The sequence below is a fragment of the Aquarana catesbeiana genome, linkage group LG01 (assembly GCF_042186555.1).
Source record: "Aquarana catesbeiana isolate 2022-GZ linkage group LG01, ASM4218655v1, whole genome shotgun sequence".
Lineage (NCBI taxonomy): Eukaryota > Metazoa > Chordata > Amphibia > Anura > Ranidae > Aquarana > Aquarana catesbeiana.
Window position 1 is genome coordinate 65,146,322 of NC_133324.1, and position 20,044 is coordinate 65,166,365.

The window sequence follows — 20,044 nt, forward strand, 5'->3', positions numbered from 1 at the left end:
TGTCAGCATGAGGAGAGGAATGCCGATAACTGGCACTTCCTATTTACACTGTGATTGGACACAGCTAATCACATGGTAAAGAGCCTACTTCATAGGCTCTTATTGTAAACGAAGATGAATCGCCGCGTTGCATTCCCCCGGCTTGTTCTGAACAACGATGAACCCCCTGCCCAACCGTCGTGTTGCTATAGACCGGACGGGAAGGTGCTAATATGCCTTTTAATTTTTATCTTGTTATTTTTGGCTGGAGTTTTGTTTTAACTGAATTTGTAGTCCTGATTACCTGGCAGTGGCCATTTGGCTTTAAAGGCTCATTCACAATGCCGGACTACTGCAAGCACAGCCGCGTGCAACGTAGTTGCAGGATGCTAGCAGAGCAGCGCCTTATTCACTTGAAATCGACCGGCGGGTGGGGCGGGGGGGTTGGGAGTTATATCATTCCTGCCACAGCATGTGTACACCCCGGGCCACTGCCTCTGCAGCTAAAGGAGGGTAGCGGTTGGAGTGCAGAATTTTTTTTACCACCACTCAACCACATGTATGAACGAGCCCTAAAAGTGATCTCTCCTAGTCATGTGATGGATTTCCTCTATAGATGCATCTTGGAAAATACATTTATTTAAAGCTTATCTAAACCCAAAAACAAAAATATAATTTTTTTTTTTTTCAGAGCATTATCAGTAAGTACAGTACATACCTGTTGACCCTGCCAGAAAGGTTGTATTTTTGTCACTTCCTGTGAGCTGCAAAGAAAACACAAAGAACATTTCTTGTGTAAACTACTAATCCCATCAACCCACCTTGTAATAAAGAAAAACAAAGGCAAGCATGTTTGAAGTCCAGCCTATATGACAACCATGGCTTCCTACAGAGGCACAGTGGAGAAATGAGTGTAGACATTACACAGGCACAGGAAGTTTGCTAGTTAAAGGATTACCAGGTAAAAATAAAGACCAAAAAAAAAAGAATTTTCAATTATGGATTATTCTCAATTCAAATTATAATAGGACTAGTAAGCTGCATTATATTACATTTTTGTGTCCTTTTTTTTCTTTTTTTTTTTTTTTTTTTTTTTTCTTGTTCAGAAATACAAGGGTCGAACGTAATGCTTAAATAAGCATTACTTTTTATTAACTTGCATAGGTTGTTCAAATGTCACATGTTGGTGGAGTAACTCTTCTTTTATAGCAGTGGTCTCCAAACTGTGGCCCAGGGGCCAAATGCGGCCCTTTGCCTTTATCCAGCCCTTGGGGCACTATTAAGTCAACTGATACCAATAATGGGGCACTATTCCATCAACTGACACTACCAATGAGGGCGCCTTTCTTTCTACTGACACTAATGATGGGACACTCTTGCTTCTACTGACACCATCCATGGGGCTCTAAACCTCCCACTAAAACCAATGATGGGACATTGTTTGCTGCCACTGATGGTGGGGCATTTTCTACTCCCACTGGCCACAGTCTGGCTCCTCCAAACCCGGAAGGACTGTAAACTAGCCCTTTATTTAGAAAGTTTGGAGACCCCTGCTCTATATAGTAACTCTTCTCCTTTTTCATTGCAGGTAAATGGTTTCCAAGAAGAAGCAACAGTTCTTGATGAAGGAGGGAGGCAAGCTGTCTGACATCCACAGAAGGCTACAGAATGTTTACCATTGACAAGAGCCACCAATAACAAGACACTGCTTCCATCAATGGTGTCTTCTTTGTAAACATTCTGCAGCCTTCTGTGGATGTCAGACAACCTGCACTGCTCCTTCACCAAGAACTCCATGATGACCTGTTGCTTCTGCTTGCAATCCATTACAGTGGAACCTTGGTTTACGAGTAACGCGGTTAATGAGCATTTGGAAAGACGAGCAACTTTTTATTTGTTTTTTTTTTAATTCTGACTCGGTTTGCGAGTGTTGTCTCGCAAAACGAGCAGAATTCAAGCTAATGGGGCGTGCAGTACGGCATTTGGCCAGAGGTGCGGGGGCGCCGGGGACACTCGGAATGGTCCGGAGCCGTTCGGAAGTATTCAGAATCACTCGGAAGTTCTCAGAAATTCTCCGTTCCCGAGTGTTTCCGAGGCTTTCCGAGTTCAGCTGAGCTGTCCCCGAGTATTTCCAAGGCTCTCTGGCGCTCCCCCCCACCTCTGGCCACATGCGGTATTGCATGTAATAGAAGTCAATGTGGAACGAATTATCTTCGTTTCCATTGACTTCTATGGGGAAACTCGCTTTGATATGCGAGTGCTTTGGATTACAAGCATTCTCCTGGAACGGATTATGCTCGTAATCCAAGGTTCCCCTGTATTTACCTGCAATGAAAAAGAAGAAGAGTTACTATAGTAGAGGTAAAGTTACTCTACCAACATGTGAAATTTAAACAAACTATTGAAGTTAAAGCAGAACTGAAGTTAAACATGCGCAGCACCAAACGTCTCTCCAGCTGATATGTTGATCAGCTGGCGTGACGTCAACAGAGCGCATGCGCAGATCATCGGAGGCATCATCCGACGCAATGCGAACAGTGGGGGAACGTAGTTGTCAGATTAAGCCTCGCTGTAGCTGGGCAGGTTGCGGATGTGTTGAAGGGTGGGTTTTTGTCTGTGTTGCAACCCGCCCTTAGACACAGGCAAAACCCGCCCTTAGACACACCAAACTTGACCTGAAACACAGACAAAACCCACCCTTCAGCACACGGAAAACCCGCCCCGCATTAGCGAGGCACAACCTGACTATGCTGTTTGCATAGCTTTGAATAGCGCCCGTAGAATACTGTCTCCTGTTAAAAAATGCCTCCGATGATCTGCACATGCGCTGTGTTAACGTCACGCCAGCTGATCAACATATTAGCTGGCGTGACGTTTAGTACTGCGCATTCGCAGATCCATTTGGGGGTGGAGGGCATTTCTCGATCAAACCCCGGCTGCCAGCGCCGGCATACTGAGCATGGGCAGCCAGCTGTGACTGCTTGCAGGTTGAGAGCTCGGTGAAGAAACTGGCTGGGTGAGGACACCGCTGGATCCTGGGACAGGTGAGTGTATATTTATTAAAAGTCAGCAGCTACAGTTTTTGGAGCTGCTGACTTTTAATTTTTCAAGCTATGACTGAAGCACCTCTTTAATAAAAGAGTTATGCCCATGTTTGCTTTCCCTTCAGTACAGCCCTCATAGTTTTGCCTGAAGATGGACTTCAGTGGTAATCTCTAGACCAGTCACATGTGATGGATATACATGGCAGTAATAGACGGCCTGCGGTTCCAATTTAGCTTTGTCGGGATGACCTCGTCATCAGGATCTCTGTCTGCTGACCATGTTCCTGTCTCCTGACTCGGCTGGTTTCTGTTCTCTATCACCCCTAAGAGATGATGACAGTGTATACAGAACTTGTTTCATGTCACAACATCCCACCAGGGACTCGCTGAACCAAATCGGCAACATAATCGGCAGAAGTCGTATATAAAAATCCTTTTCTCACAGGCAGCACTGGAGGAACCATGTGAAGGTTGCAGAACTAGTCTGATATCATTCCAAGGGGAACTGTTATCTACCCATTTGGGAAAATATACAATAACTCACAAAAGTGAGTACACCCCTCACATTTTTGTAAATATTTTATTCTATCTTTCCATGTGATGACACTTTGCTACAATGTAAAGTAGTGAGTGTACAGCTTGTATAACAGTGTAAATTTGCTGTCCCCTCAAAATAACTCAACACACAGCCATTAATGTCTAAACCGCTGGCAACAAAAGTGAGTACACCCCTAAGTGAAAATGTCCAAACTGGGCCACCATTATTTTCCAGCACTGCCTTAACCCTCTTGGGCATGGAGTTCACCAGAGCTTCACAGGTTGTCACTGGAGTCTTCTTCCACTCCTCCATGATGGAGCTGGTGGATGTTAGAGACCTTGCGCTCCTCCACCTTCCGTTTGAGGATGCCCCACAGATGCTCAATAGGGTTTAGGTCTGGAGACATGCTTGGCCAGTCCATCACCTTTACCCTCAGCTTCTTTAGCAAGGCAGTGGTCGTCTTGGAGGTGTGTTTAGGGTCGTTCATGTTGGAATATGGTGGCCAGTGGAAAAATGCCCCCCTTACATTGGTCAATTAGGTGCTTTGCTACATAGGTAATTAATAGAGAAGAGCACCCTGGTGGAGAAGGGTCCCCATTAGTAAAAAGGTAATTGGTGTCACTGGTAGTTGCCCAAGGAACCCCTAACAACCTCTGGAGGAGCCTTAGTGTTTCACGGAACCCTGGTTGAGAAAGGCCGCTCTATATAGACAAAAGCTTGTGTAAAACAAAATGGTTTCCAAAGCCTTACAGTTGATTTTCTTAAGATTATGGGTGCTTTCTAAATAATATATTCCGGGTGTATCAATGCAAATAATGTGCAAAATCTTACAGTTCTTTAGAAGCAAGAAACAGCCTAGTCAGAAAAGTCTGTCACTTGCCAGCATGCTGCAGAGAAGGAACCCTTTTACCTACGTGGAAGCAGTGGTCTCTCTGCAGAGGTCCCTATGCTGAGTCCAAGCTAGAGCTTTCCAATCAGCAAAGCTTGCACTCCCTGTTTCATGGAGAGCTCTAGCTGTGGCCCAGCAAGAGGAGTATCGGACATCTGCAGGGAGACCATGGTTTGCAGTTTGCACACACAAATCAAGGGTCCTATTCTGCAACATGCTGGCAAGGGACAGGCTTTTTTACTCAGGCTGTAGCCTGTTTCTAAAGAACTGTAAGACTTTGCACATCTTTTGCTTTGATTCAGCTGGAACTTATTAGGTCTACCTAAACTGAAAGTTCAACTGAGCTTTCAGTGTTAACCTAAAATACGTATGAAGATCAAGTTAATATTTTATTACTCTTCCAGCTAACGGGTAACTATTGAATTCTTCATTACTTTATTAACTGCGGATGTGAAGCCTGGGGATTGTGGGATTGTTGGAAGGACATTATCACAGCAGAGCTATTTACTTATTGGCTGCCTTCCCGATTGTCAGGCATCCAGCACAGGAGAGGCCGGTCCCTTCTCTGCCTGTATACTGGTTAGTATACAGGTGCAAGTCTCAAGATTGGACCCATAAATGGTGCTCGCTGCCTTGTTTCTGTTGGTGTAACTCCTTCTGTCCCATGGTACTTCCTAGAGACATAGTGAGCTCTGAATGTGCGTTTTTAAGGACATAAACTGGAGACCAGTAATGGCAGCCAATTCCCAGAATGATTGCTCTTTATGGCAGCTAGTTGGTGGGATTTGGAATAGTTTCTTCTAGTTATTGGTGTTTTCCCCAAGGTGAGTTGAGGATGACTGCGTACTGTCTCTATAGTGCAATCGCTAAAGGCCTGAATGTTATTATAGGTAAAAATGTGGCTGGTAGTGAATTGTACAGAGCAAGACAGAGGAATCAAATTAAACACCACGTCCCAATAAACTAGAACAGAAGAGGGGGAAATAGAGGTAACAAACCTCTGGACTTTTAAGGTGCTGGGTATGAAAAATGTACTAAACAATTACAAAATAGATAAAATTGAATATTTATTACAAAGATAAAAAAACAGAACAATATTTCATCCATATCCAAAATCAATTGTTCAATAGAAAGGCACATGTACAGACACTACCGCTCAACATGTTTCGCTTTAAAACAAAGCTTCTTCAGGAGATTCCGGTGTGACGTGTTATATGCTACAGACAAACAGATTGAAATAAATACTCATGTTGGTTTGTTTTGATACGCAAAACATATTTAACAATTGTGTTGGCATAAAATAAATATGCAAATATTCAAAGATAATATGGTCAATATCATTCAAGGGCATTGAAAATGTATAGATGTAAAGAAAAATGAACCTTACCCAGACTGCTATAGGTCAATATATAGCTTGAAAATTTAAATTTGGATAAAAGAATACATGTCCCATATATGCGCCTTTCTGGTGCGTGGCCATCTACCTTTTGAGCACTCGTGGTGAAGTCTTTGGAGAATTTTCTAATCAGAAGAATCCATTGATTCCTATGATGTTGGGATTGGGAGTCTTCATATGTTTGCAATTTTTTTTCATGATTCATAATTATTGGTTTCTATGTTGAATCCACCAATTTGATCTACAGCGCCAACACCTTTACCTTTGTTTTTTCATGCTGAATGTTATTATGTTGTTTATTATTATTATTACTATTATACAGAATTTATATAGCCCCACGAGTGCACAGTGCTTTACAATATAAAGTCAGACAGTGCAGTTCCAATACAATGCAAGACAGGAGGGGTCCTGCATTTAAGAGCTCCAGGTAGCAGTTTTGACCGTTTTAGGTACGTCGGTGGCATCCGGTTACTGATCTCCCCTTCCTGCTAATGACCCGGTAGCGATGTGTAAAATGTCACTTCTGGGTCCTAGTTTGGAGTAGAGATGTAAAAATTTGCAGAGATTTTGAAGTCATGAGAAAAATAAAAAAAAAATTCATGAAAAATATAGAAATGGGCATTAAAAAAAAACAGAGAACAGTGTAGTTTTACAAATTGAAAGTCCTTTTGTATTTAGGTCACCTCTAGCATACCAGGATGTGTTTTGTCATCCATGTAGCATTTGGAAAAGAATATTTCTCGTTATATTGGCAAATTGCAGCTTTGCTCTCAGCAGAAATTGTACAGTGGGAATGTTTCCAAACTGTAGATGTTGGTCTCGCCATTTTACTGAGAGGAGGAAAAGAAAAAAAAACTATTTACTGAACGTTCTATAGAGAAACATGATGCTGTGGTGGTGGAGAACATTAATAGGGAATCATTTTAAAAGTTATAAAGATAAACCAATTTGTCAGACAAATAAACTCTCTTACCTGTCCTTGAAGGCCCGAGAGGACAGAAACGACTGTATCCCAACAATCACCCAACTGTAGGAGGTATAAGATGGCGCGCACAAGAAAAATTAGCTGGAGCCTTTTTCCCGCAGTGCCAAAGCCACCCTCCAACAGGGCTAATAAAAAAAAAAAAAAAAAAAAAAAAGAATTGTAATAAATAGTGAAAAGGTTAAATTGTAAAAATAATAAAATAAAAAAACACACTGAAACGATCTACTCTTCTAACAAAAAAAAATTGATTTGTAAAAAATAAAATTGTAAAGTAAAAATAAAAACTACTGACACAGTCCACGCGCCATCAGTGATGCATATTAGTGCCACTGTCACATGACATAAAAAAAAAAAAGTATCGGCGAGTACTTGAAAAAAAGTATCGGTACTTTGTACTCGGTCTCAAAGTGGTATCGGGTTAACCCTAATAAATATATGTATCACCTCTTCAGGGGGCTGAGCCGACTCTTCCTAGTTCTAGCACAGCCTGCTGATAACATGCTGCTAGGACCGCCTCTGTTAGTGAATGGGGGGGGGCGTGTAGGGTTCCAAGTGCCTGCTGGGATATGAACATCATGTATCCCAGGAGGCACCGGGGGGGGAGACGGTTGGGGAGGCAACTGATGTCATTCTCCTTGGCGACTGACAGAGGACGGGAAGTGGGCCAGAACTTACTCTGAAATAAAGAAAGCAAGTAATAAAAATATATAATATATATATTTGAGTAGGGGCCGGTTGAGAAAATCTGCTTTAAATTATATTGTGCAACTTTTTACTTATACCAGTAAGTGAGCGTCATGTTGGTTAAAATGGTTGTAAACCTTCTTAAAACTTAGAGATGAAATATAAACAAAGTATACTTCTCTATAGTGTGTACTTGTCCCAATTAAGAGCACTAAGTGTAATTTCTCTCTGCTGCTTCCTGCCTCTGTACCTGACAGAGTTTCTTGACGCCAAGAGAAAAAAGACAACAGGGGAGGGATCTCCAGCACACAGCCTGGGATTGACAGCTTCAGCTTTGTTCCTGTGTGTTGTGGGATGGTGGGGGGGGGGTGTCCCTCCCATCCCCTCCATTCCCTTCCCCTCCAATCAGCTGTCAGAGCTCTCCTCACTGAGTTCTGCAGAGTGTAATTTCAGCCCCTGTTTTGTGACAGCTCAGACAAGCTTTACACATTTTGGACTTTGAAGGGCTGTAGAGAAGACTGCAGATAAACAGGAAACTTTGTTTCATCCCTGTGTGTCACCCGGGGCCTGGGTATATGTAAGGGTTTTGCAGCCACCTCTGCCTCCACCTCATCACACACCTGCCTGCTGCCAGTCTCTGCAATGTCTGTTTTATATTATTGTATGATCTAAAGAATGAACAAGATATATTGATTTTTTTTAATTTTAAATATTTTTTTCATTTCCTGCTGCTGTTCTCAGGTTTCCAAAATGCTTTCCAGACTTCGAGTCCTGGCAAATGGCACCGCCGCGGCACGGCGCTTCGTACACACAAAAGAGAAGGGAAAAGCTCTTCTGCTTAGTACAAGGACCAACAAGGTGAGGAGCTTCACTGGACTTACCTGGGAATAGTCCACCTTTGTCAAACACGTGGCCTTAATAAGGGTAGTATCTCATAATTGTATGTATATATCTGTTCAGTCGTATCTGACTCTCTGCGATTCTGTAAGCTGGCGCTCTGGGTATCATGTCTGGCACGCTTGAAAGCCTTTTTCATAGAATTTTCTTGGCAATTTTTTTTTTTTTTTTTTTTTACGAGGTAGGTCACCAGGTCTTTTCTCAACTCTCCCCAATTGCTTGGCCTGAGACCGGCATGTATGTATAGGACAGTTTGTACACACCTACTGGGGCCAATGTAGACACCAACCAATTCACCAATACCAGCATGTCTTTGGAGTGTGGAAGAGATTGAGATTTGGACCAAGGACTTCAGTGCTGCAAGGCATAAGCACTAAGCTACTGTTCCATCCCATAGCAGAAAAATTATTCATTTAATTATTATCTTAATCCTACTGACAATATCTTCCTCCATATGTTGTCTAGATTTCAAAGACTGGAAAGGAGGGATTTTTTTTTCCCACTGGGGTTACACACAGAAATCCCCTATCCAAATCTAAAACTAAGAAGAAAATGAGTTGGGCTTCAGTGGATTTTTGCACAGTTTAGTCCTTAAAGGCTCCATGCAAAGCTTTCTAATGCCCTGTAGACACGATAGGATTTTCCGACAACAAATGTTGGATGTGAGCTTGTTGTCGGAAAGTCCGACCGTGTATATGCTCCATTGAACGTTTGTTGGTGGAATTTCCACCAACAAATGTTTGAGAGCAGGTTCTCAAATTTTCCGACAACAAAACTTGTCGGAAATTACGATCGTGTGTACACAAGTCCGACGCACAAAGTTCCACACATGCTCGGAATCAAGCAGAAGAACCGCACTGGCTATTGAACTTCATTTTTCTAGGCTCAACGTACGTTGGAAGGTCACCGCGTTCTTGACGTTCGGAATTTCCGACAAGATTTGTGTGACCGTGTGTATGCAATACATGTTAGAGCCAACATCCGTCCAGAAAAAAATCCAGGATTTTGTTGTCGGAAAATCCTATCGCGTGTACAGGCCATAGGCGTTTTCTAAGCCCAGTATCTGTATGTAATGAGAAAATATGGGTGTCCCATATACCACATATGTCATAGCAGATTGTACTTTAGAAACACAGATTTTTATTTAACGCAGATCTTCACCTGCTTCCCCATTTTTCTCTTTTTTTTAACCCCCGCTTACCTGGTTGTAGGTCCTGCACAGTTAAAGTGGAACTAAACCCTCCTATCCTTTTCAACCAAGGAAGCTGCCATCTTGGCATCTGTTTGATCTTCAACTGCCATGATTCTGCACATGTGATCAGTTCTGACAGTTTGAGTGTAAAACCAATGTCACTGATTGCATGTGCTGGGAATGCCACTGTTTTTTGAAACATAAAGAGGAACTAAACCCTCCTATCGTTTTCAGCTGAGGAAGCTGAATCGATTGGGTTTAGTTCCACTTTAAAGCAGGGTTCCACTCAAAAGTGTAACTTCCGCTCGTTTGTCTCCCTCACTCCCCCTCCAGTGCCACATTTGGCACCTTTGACAGGTACCCTTCCACACTTCCAGGAGACCGTGCCGTGGCGCATTACGTCAGCAGCTTGGCTCCCTCCTCCTTGTCCCGCCGCCGGGTCAGTAGGAGAGCGCAGCAGTGCCTTGCGCATGGGCAGTAGGGACCCGGTGTGAAGCTGTAAGACTTCACTACCGTGTTCCCTTACCGGCAACGGTGGCGGCAGCACCCGACAGCTGATGGAAACAGCTGTCGGGTGCTTTTATAATAATAATAAAAGTAAATAAAAAATCCCTATTTAGACAGTGGAGGGGAGGAGTGGTGGAGTAGAGACAACATCACATTGAGGGTGAAGATCCACTTCAATATAGCACACAGTGATGAGCTCATGACCTCATAAACTCACTTTTGGGTTGACCTGCCACTGATGATGTATACAGACAGTAAAAGCTCCAATGAACACCCTAAGGCCCCATTCACACCTGAGCGTTTTGTAGCTTGAAGCCTGAACCTACAAAACACTGGAGGGGAAAAAAAAAATCAATCATTCTCTATGGAGATGGTTCACATCTCCACTCAACGCCTGAAGCTCAAACAAGTTCTGGAACTTTTTTTTTTTTTAGGCAGATTTGGGCGTTTTTCTGCTTTTTCCATTGGTGACCTTTTAACCTGTACAAAATTGCGGCAAAAATCATGGGACTTTCTGCCTGAAAACGCTACGCTAAGGTGTGAATGGGGCCGTAGGGTTAGTTCACATCACATGTGTTCCAGTGCATCCAAAATGCATAGAAAGTAGGTTACGTGGTTTTTAATGGCATAGTTCACACCAATGCTTGCAGTTCCAGTTCCAGAAAAAAAGTAGAACATGCTGCATTTTTCCTGCATAGAACTGTACTGGAATGCGGTAAAACGCACTGAAACGCACCTACAGCCATAAAATAAATGCATCAGACCCCAGTACAGTGAAAAAAAAAACGGGAAAAAAGAAAAAAAATGGATCTGTAATATACCCGGGGCGCATTAAAAAAAGTGTCAAAAACGCGCATGCAGAAACGCATCTGGAGGATGTTTTTGCTGTGTGAACTAGCCCTTATGCTGGCCATACACAATAGGAAAAATCATCCGAAATTCATTTATTTAGACAGTTCGTTCGTTTTTTGGCCAGTTATTGGGCACAAAATTGATAATCGTTGGGACTTTTTTTAAACCAAAAAAAATAAAAGACAAGTTTGGAAATTTTCTGCCAAACGAACGATAAATTGAAAGGTTAACCGTTAATGTGTTTCCCATCTGACCTGCACGCACTAGGTATATGTGAAAAAACGAACAAAAAATGCATTCATTTCTGTCCACTGAACGATTTATCGGTCATTACATGACGGCACTATCGTTTGCGCTCACGGCCGAATGTTCGTTTTTCAAAAATGGGTTTGGCCGACTTTCTCGTATAGTGTATGGCCAGCATAAGGCTGCATTCACACCTGAGCGTTTCAAAGTCGTGTGTTTTTGCCGCGATTATGTTCAGGTCACCAATGTAAAAGGCAGAAAAACGCCTGTAATCTGCCCCAAAGAAGCTCATGTTCTTTTTTGAGCTTAGGGAGTTTTTCAAGCGTTTTGCTTCAGGTGACAAAACGCTCAGATGTGAACAGGTGCCATTGAAATGAATGGGATTTTGCTTGTTGGATGTTTTTCAGGTTGGTTTTTTGGGCATTTTACGAGTGTTTTATGAGCTGAAAACGCTCAGGTGTGAATGCAGCCTAAAGGTTCATTTTAATTTATTGTATTTGGGCACCTGTTGGCACTGCCAAACAGTGGCTACATCTGATAGATTGTATTCTATAATTTGCCACCTGGCTCTTTTTAAACCAACTTTTGTTCTAGCTGGGTGATGGCTTGCTAGGCCACCGATGGCTCAAAATTTGAAGTGTCTATGGGGGTCTTAGCAGCTTGGCTAAAAGGGCAAAAATGTGAGCGGCACAGGCACCGATTTCCTGCATCTGCTTGGGCATCAGGGCCGCTTTTTCTTGTCTGCAACCTTATGCCAAAAGAAGAATGCAGTCCTCAGGTCTATTCATCATCAAGGGGTCCACCCATTTGCTCTCCATCCCAACCAATGCTTAGGGGGGGTTTACTAAAACTAGTGTACACAGAATCTGGTGCAGCTGCGCACGGTAGCCAATCAGCTTCTAACTTCAGCTTGTTCCATTAAGCTTTGACAATTTAAACCTGGAAGCTGATTGGTTACTATGCGCAGCCGCACCAGACTCTGTGTGCCCCAGTGGTAGTAAATCTCCCCCATAGTCTTCTTTCTTTCACCCCCCCCCCACTGTTTCATCCAGCCACCTAGAGTAGCTGACTAGAGCTTTCACGGGGCTTCCTGTGCTCCCTCCCAGTGGCTGAACGGATCGGCAGGGAACAAAAATAAGGTGACTGTTCCTGTTGGGAAAGTAGCAGTGGCGGCCCGTCCATTAGTGGCGCCCGGGCGCCGCCTCCTCTATCCACGGCCCGGCCACCACATCCTAATTAATGATATCTGATCCTCGGCCGCTACACCCTATTCAGGCGTCTGGCCCCTTTTAGGACGCCGGGCGCATGAATTACAGTGGTGGGGGTGTTTTTTTTTTTTTTTGAAGCACCCGATTAGAGCCAGAGGCTGATACCTGTCACCCGATTGGCTGAAAGGACAGGCGATCCTATTGGACGCCTGGGAGGAGGGGAGGAGACGCACAGTGGAAGCTTGGAGTAGAAGACACAGAAACTGCTGCCCAATGTGCCCGCCAATGCCCCTATCTCTGCCCAATGTGCCTTCCGATGCCCTGATCCCTGCTGCTGCCCAATGAGCCCACAGCCTAGATGGTGTAAGTGGTGGTGGACCGGCAAACAGCAGGCCTGTTGGCGGGGGGTGGTTGTTTGCTGCCCCCCAAACAAAAAAAAACACTGGCCGCCACTGGAAAGTAGGGTAAGGCCTCATTTACGCTTACAAATGGGGCCATTTTCAATTATTTACGGGAGACCTAACAGGGGCTTCCTACGATTATTGGACTTTTGATTGCCTTGGTACTGGGGCCATCTGGGGCACATGTGTCTATCTCATCCTGCTAATCACCAAGGATTATTTGGGGTAGCAGGACTATTTCAATTGTTGTATGGGCTTCCTGTGATTAGCTGCAGGCAAGAAGCTCCATTGAAAACAATGGGAGGCGGACAGTTCCTGCAGCAGTCAATCGCATGTCATCGCTCATGAAGCAATTACCTGTGAATGATTGGCCTTGAATGCAGACTGTCTGCATCCAGGGTCGATCATCCGCAGGTAATCACTGCATGAGCGATTACATGTGAATGTCTGTGATTTAGCTGCAGGAGCGGTCAGCCTCCCATTGCTTTCAGTCGGGCTTCCTGCCCGCAGATAATTGCAGGAAACCCCAGTTGGAGATCCCGCAGCTAATCACGATTGACCCCATTCACAAGACTAAACAGGGGCCTAATAAAGAAAAGCTTTTTTCTTATGTACAATAAAATATATACAGTAGGTTCCTTTTTATGACTTTCATATGTTGCAACTAACCAGCCAACCACGAATCTTCTTGTGTCTGTTTAGGGAATGGCATTCACGCTCCAGGAAAGGCAGATCCTTGGATTACAAGGTTTGTTACCCTCCAAGATTGAGACCCAAGACATCCAGGCGGCCAGATTCCACAAAAACCTGAGAAAAATGGAGGACCCCCTGGAGAAGTATGTTCTATATAGTGTGCAGAGGATTGTGGGGGGCCGCTAAGTGGGGTGAAATGAAAACTGTTAATTGCTTTGGGCTTAACAAAGGGTTAATAGCGAAGGATTGTATAGGACATGGAGGTCAGATAGAAAATCAATTCCAATGACTCGTTTTTTTGCTGTGAGGCCATGTGAACATTTCTATGAAAGGCTGTGTGCTAATTTGAGCAGATCAATAACCTTAAAACAATCCAAATGTGTTCAAAGTGGTTGCACACCGTCTGCCTTTACAAGACGGTCTTAAAGCTGAGCTCCAGGCCCAAAAAACAAACATTAAAATATATTAATCCATCATCACAACATGATATATAACCACTTTGTTTGCTCAAAATGCCTTTAAAAAAAAACGAGATATTACCTTGTTAAAAGTAGCAGTGAGATCATCACTGTGCTGTACATAGACCTGTGCAGAGAGCAGAGCTGTGGGAGGGACCCAACAGGCTCCACCCACTACAGGCCGCCTGCAGAAAACGACAGGAGGGGGCGGAGACGAGACCAGTCACCCTGCACAAAGAAAGCAGAGCTTTGGGAGGGACTTTGCAGGCTCCACCCACTACAGGCTGCCTGCAGAAAATGACAGGAGGGGGCAGAGACGAGACCAGTCACCCTGCACAGAGAGAGCAGAGCCGTGGGAGGGACTTTGCAGGCTCCACCCACCACAGGCTGCCTGCAGAAAATGACAGGAGGGGGCAGAGACGAGACCAGTCACCCTGCACAAAGAGAGAGAGCAGAGCTGTGGGAGGGACTTTGCAGGCTCCACCCACCACAGGCTGTCTGCAGAAAATGACAGGAGGGGGCGGAGACGAGACCAGTCTCCCTGCACATAGCTGAGCCTCTCCACAGCTGCATAGAGAAGCTCAGGATGAAATGGCCTGGCCCATGGGCCTTGTGTTTGGCACATGTGCTTTAAAACATACCTCCCAACTTTTTGAGATGGGAATGAGGGACACCTATCAGCAAAAGTATGCAGGCATAGGACACACCACTTGCAACGCCCCCTTAAAGGAGAATTGTAACAAAAAAATAAGATTGGTTAAACCCACAAGTGCTTTTTTTTTTTTTTTTTAACCACTACTATTCCTTTATATTGGATTTTGAAAAAAACAGAAATTTAGAAATCAGATGAAAGGTTTAGCGCTGAAAAACACTTTTTGATAGATAAAAAGTGCATTTTAAATACATCTATATGGATCAGACCAAAATGAGGGACGGAGGGACATTGCTTCAAATCAGGGAAGTCCCTCGAAATCAGGGACAGTTGGGAGCTATGTTTAAGGGACTGGAAATTTTCAGCACTATTGGGAAGTACTTCTTTTACCTTTCAGAATGACCTCAGAGGTAGGGAGGCCGCTGAAGATATAAGGAAGCACCTCCAAGGCCTCTTGCACACGATACTCCTGTTTCAGTATCTATTTTTTCAGCCCTTTTTTTTTTTTTTTTTGATGTATTTGCGCACGTATGTGTTTAAACGTATTCTCATGTATACAGTATGTTAATAGCCGTTTGCACACAAATGTGCACACACGAGGCATAAATTACTGACAACAAAATGCAGATTTTTCTTTTTTTTTTTTTTCTGATGAATACACGACGCTTGTCTACACGCCTGTGAGCATAGGCACATTATAATTAATGGACTGTATTTTATCTCCATGTTAAAAAAAATAAGCTGTATTGAGCTTTTTCAAGCTGCAGTGTGCAAGAGGCCTAAGTACCTACAGTTGTTTTTTTTTTTTATTTATTTATTTATTTATTTTTATTTATTTATTTATTTATTTATTTAATTTTTTTGGTATTGACTGCCTCTTTGGGTAGTCTAAGTATATTTTCTGCCATTGTTTCCTCTCCTGCTGTGTATATACCTTCATATTTATTCTGTTTGTTAGACCATCTAATTGATTTTGGTTACACGTCCGTGGAGTTTTGGTTTCATCTCTCTGCCAGGCTGCAGTCTTACATTGGCTTGTCTGTTCCAGATACATCTACGTAATGGGGATTCAGGAGAGGAACGAGAAGCTCTTCTACAGAGTATTACAGGATGACATTGAGAGGTTGATGCCCATTGTCTACACCCCCACCGTCGGCCTGGCCTGCTCGCAGTATGGACATATCTTCAGGAGACCAAAGTTAGTATTTATGTATACATTTTTTTTTTTCTAATTGTGTTATGCTGTATTAGAAATGTTTTTATATTAACCACTTCAGCCCTGGAAGGATTTACTCCCTTAATGACCAGGCCATTTTTTGTGATGCAACTTTAGGTTGCAATTGCATGGTCATGCAACACTGTACCCAAATAAAATTGATGTCCTTCTTCTTTTTTTTTTTTCTCCCACAAATAGAGATTTCTTTTGGTGGTATTTGATCACCTCTGTGGTTTTCTTATTTTTTGCGCTATAAACAAAAAAAAGACCAACAATTTTGACAAAAAAAACAAAACATTTTTTTATTTTCTGCTATAAAAATATTTAAAAAATCCAATTTCTTCATCAATTTAGGCCAATATGTATTCTGCTACATATTTTTGGTAAAAAAAACCCACAATAAGCGAATATTGATTGGTTTGCGCAAACCAAATCGCGTCTACAAAATGGGGGATAGATTTAGGGAATTTTTATTATTTTATTTTTTACTAGTAATGGCGGGGATCAGTGATTTTTAGCAGGACTGCGACATTGCGGCGGACAGATCGGACACCTAACTGACATTTTTGACACTTTTAACACATTTTTTGGGAACCATTGACATTAATGCAGTGGTCAGTGCTAAAAATATTTACTGACATTGTACTAATGGCACTGGCAGAGAAGGGGTTAACATCAGGGGCGATCAAAGGGTTAAATGTGCTCCCTGGGTGTGTTTACTAACTGTATGGGGGATGGGCTGCCTGGGACAACACACAGATCCGTCTTCCTGCATAGCAGAAATTCAGGATCTCTGGGTCATCCCCTGACAGAACAGAGATCTGCCTTGTTTACTTTGGCAGATCCCCGTTCTGTCTCTGCGGAGAGCAATCGTGGGCGTCCGCCGAACCTGCTGATTTGCTCCCCCTGCTGGCCAATCGGTGCGCGCCCACAGCAAGCCATGTACGAGCTCGACGTACACCTACGCCGATTTGCGCAGCCGAGCCAACCTGCCGCGGTATAGCTCCGCTGGCTGGTCGGCAAGCGGTTAAGCCGACCATACATGGATCAAAATTTGGGCGGTTCAGCAGGCACCAGTCGTATGTCGATCCATGCATGGGGGACAGTGGTTGTACAAAAGTCAACCTACCGATTGACTTCTGTACACCCAGCCTGTCGGATAAATGCTGCTTAATCGGCACCGCCGGCTATAGCCAGCAATGCTGATCAGTGTGTTTTGTCAGAATACAATAGCTTTACTGGGAGGATTCCCCCATCAACCTTGAATGCCTATAACCATGGAGTTTTTAGGCATTCAGTGTGTAAGAGGCCCAACAAGTTTGCTTTCCCCAGGCTCCCTTTTCTAAAAAAATGTCCTCCTTAGGATTGTCTTTGCTCTAATGACAAAACTTTGTTTGCTTTGCAGGGGTTTGTACATTTCTATCTTCGACAAAGGGCATATCCGATCCATCTTGGAGAACTGGCCGGAGACCGATGTAAAGGTGAGTGTATGGAGAACATGGGGATTAATTATCCTGAGAAAGTAACTCTTACAAGTTGTTAATCTGTACCCTGACCAGTGGTGGCTGGTGCTCAAAATTTTTGGGGGAGTACAAACTGAAAAATTCTGAAAAAAAAAACATCAATTGCAGCCTCACTGTACCATCAATCGCCGCCACTGTGCCCTCAAATCTCAGCCACTGTTCCCATCAATCTCAGCCACTGTGCCCATCAATCTCAGCCACTGTGCCCATCAATCTCAGCCACTGTGCCCTCAATCTCAGCCACTGTTCCCATCAACTCAACCACTGTGCCCATCAATCTCAGCCACTGTGCCCATCAATCTCAGCCACTGTGCCCATCAATCGCTGCCACTGTGCCATCAATCGCTGCCACTGTGCCATCAATCGCTGCCACTGTGCCATCAATCGCCGCCACTGTGCCATCAATCGCCGCCACTGTGCCATCAATCGCCGCCACTGTGCCATCAATCGCCGCCACTGTGCCATCAATCGCCGCCACTGTGCCATCAATCGCCGCCACTGTGCCCTCAATCGCCGCCACTGTGCCCATCAATCTCAGCCACTGTGCCCATCAATCTCAGCCACTGTGCCATCAATCGCCACCACTGTGCCATCAATCGCAGCCACTGTGCCCTCAATCGCAGCCACTGTGCCCTCAATCGCAGCCACTGTGCCCTCAATCTCAGCCACTGTGCCCTCAATCTCAGCCACTGTGCCCATCAATCTCAGCCACTGTGCCCATCAATCTCAGCCACTGTGCCCATCAATCTCAGCCACTGTGCCCATCAATCTCAGCCACTGTGCCCATCAATCTCAGCCACTGTGCCCATCAATCTCAGCCACTGTGCCCATCAATCTCAGCCACTGTGCCCCATCAATCTCAGCCACTGTGCCCCATCAATCTCAGCCACTGTGCCCCATCAATCTCAGCCACTGTGCCCCATCAATCTCAGCCACTGTGCCCATCAATCTCAGCCACTGTGCCCCATGAAACGCCACCACTGTGCCATATCAAATGCTGCCAGTGTGCCCTCCGCCGGCCCGCCGTCTGCACTTGCCTGTCTCAGTGGGACAGCTCTTCGATGTCTTCTCCCATCCTCTGCTATGATTGGACACCTGGCGGTTTAGTGGTAGGAAAGCGAATATTCATTCGCTTTTCTAACACAGCTGAGTGACCTGCGAGCGCCCAGCACACCGCCACCCTGACTGGATATCATTGTGATGAAGATGCTTAAAGTGTAACTCCAATTTCATGGGGGAAAAAAATGGCAAATAATAAAATAAAAATAACACATATAGAAATGCCATATTGTAATTGCTGTTAAAAATCGTTTTTCCTTTTCAATCTGCAGTGCTGTAATTTTCTATAAAATTCGGCTTTGATTGGGTTTCCAATGTGAAATCCCGGAAGCGACGTAACTTCCGGTTTACCTGGCTACCAATGACGATATTTAAAAAAAATTACAGTATTCAGAAACGCTGATTTTTGGCGATCTGAATACTTTTAAGTGCAAAGAAGGGATTTGGGGTCTTTTAGACCCCAGATCCCTCCATAAAGAGTTCCTGTCGCCACCTATTACTGTCACAAGCTATGTTTACATTCCTTGTGACAGCAATAAAAGTGATAAGATTATTATTATATTTTTTTTTTTTAAAGGGAAATGTTAAAATAAAATAAGAAAAAAAAAATTTTTTTTTAAAGCGCCCCCGTCCCTGCATGCTCGCACAGCAAAGAAAACGCATACTTAAGTCGCGGCCGCAAATGTAAACAGTGTTTAAATCACACGTGAGGTATCGCCGCGATTGTCAGGGTGAGAGCAATAATTCTACCAAAAGATCTCCTCTGTAATTCTAACCTGGTAACTGTTGAATTTTTTTTAAAGCGTCGCCTATGGGGATTTTTAAGTACCGTAGTTTGTCGCCATTCCATGAGTGTGTGCAATTTCAAAGTATGACATGTTGGGTATCTATTTACTCGACGTAACGTCATCATCTTTCATATTATACAAACAAATTGGGCTAACTTTACTGCTTTTGTTTTTTTAATTCATGAATGTGTCTTTTTTCCCAAAAAAATTGCGTTTGAAAGACCGCTGCGCAAATACAGTGTGACATAAACAATTTGCAATGATAGCCATTTTATTCTCTAGGGTCTCTGCTAAAGAAAAAGTATAGATAGATAGATATGTGTGTATATGTTTGGGGGTTCTAAGTAAATTTTCTAGCAATAAAATACAAATTTTAACTGTATTTAATGCAACAAATGTCAGAAATAGGCTTGGGCATGAAAAGGTTTAGAATCACTCTGCAGACAACAAACCACTTTCAGGCAGTTGGGAATCTGCAACAAAGTTTGTTAAAATCCTTGCAATGTAGAATGATCAGCCAGAGGGGAATGTTGTTGTGTGTTTTTTTTTTTTTTGTTCCCCCCTGCCCACAACATGGGAAGGGGGGGGGGGGTGATTTGGGGCGGGGGGGGGAACTGATGTTCCTGACCCTTTACAAAAACGCAGCGGCTAAAAAAAGCATAGGTGTGAATATGTATCATAGGAAACCAGCCTAGGGTAAGTCTGCCATACGCGGCTCCAGTTTCAGTTAATTCTTGCTGAATCTGTTGAAATTCGACACCACCAATCTCGACGCGCTTCAATTCAAAAATCAAAGTAGCCAGGTGGAAAATTGTTGGCCAAACAGTGACTGCATCC

General features: G+C 43.7%; 1 protein-coding gene across 2 annotated transcripts in view; it reads left to right on the forward strand.

Moving 5' to 3' along the window:
• Positions 1-20,044, forward strand: part of ME2 (malic enzyme 2) — a 92,539-nt gene that overhangs the window by 14,003 nt on the left and 58,492 nt on the right. For both annotated transcript variants that reach the window (XM_073619738.1, XM_073619731.1), the window contains exons 2-5: positions 8,257-8,373; positions 13,521-13,654; positions 15,670-15,819; positions 17,243-17,318. In XM_073619738.1, coding sequence (XP_073475839.1) covers positions 8,266-8,373; positions 13,521-13,654; positions 15,670-15,819; positions 17,243-17,318 — 468 coding nt within the window. In that variant the 5' untranslated portion in view covers positions 8,257-8,265. The remainder of the gene's footprint in view (positions 1-8,256; positions 8,374-13,520; positions 13,655-15,669; positions 15,820-17,242; positions 17,319-20,044) is intronic.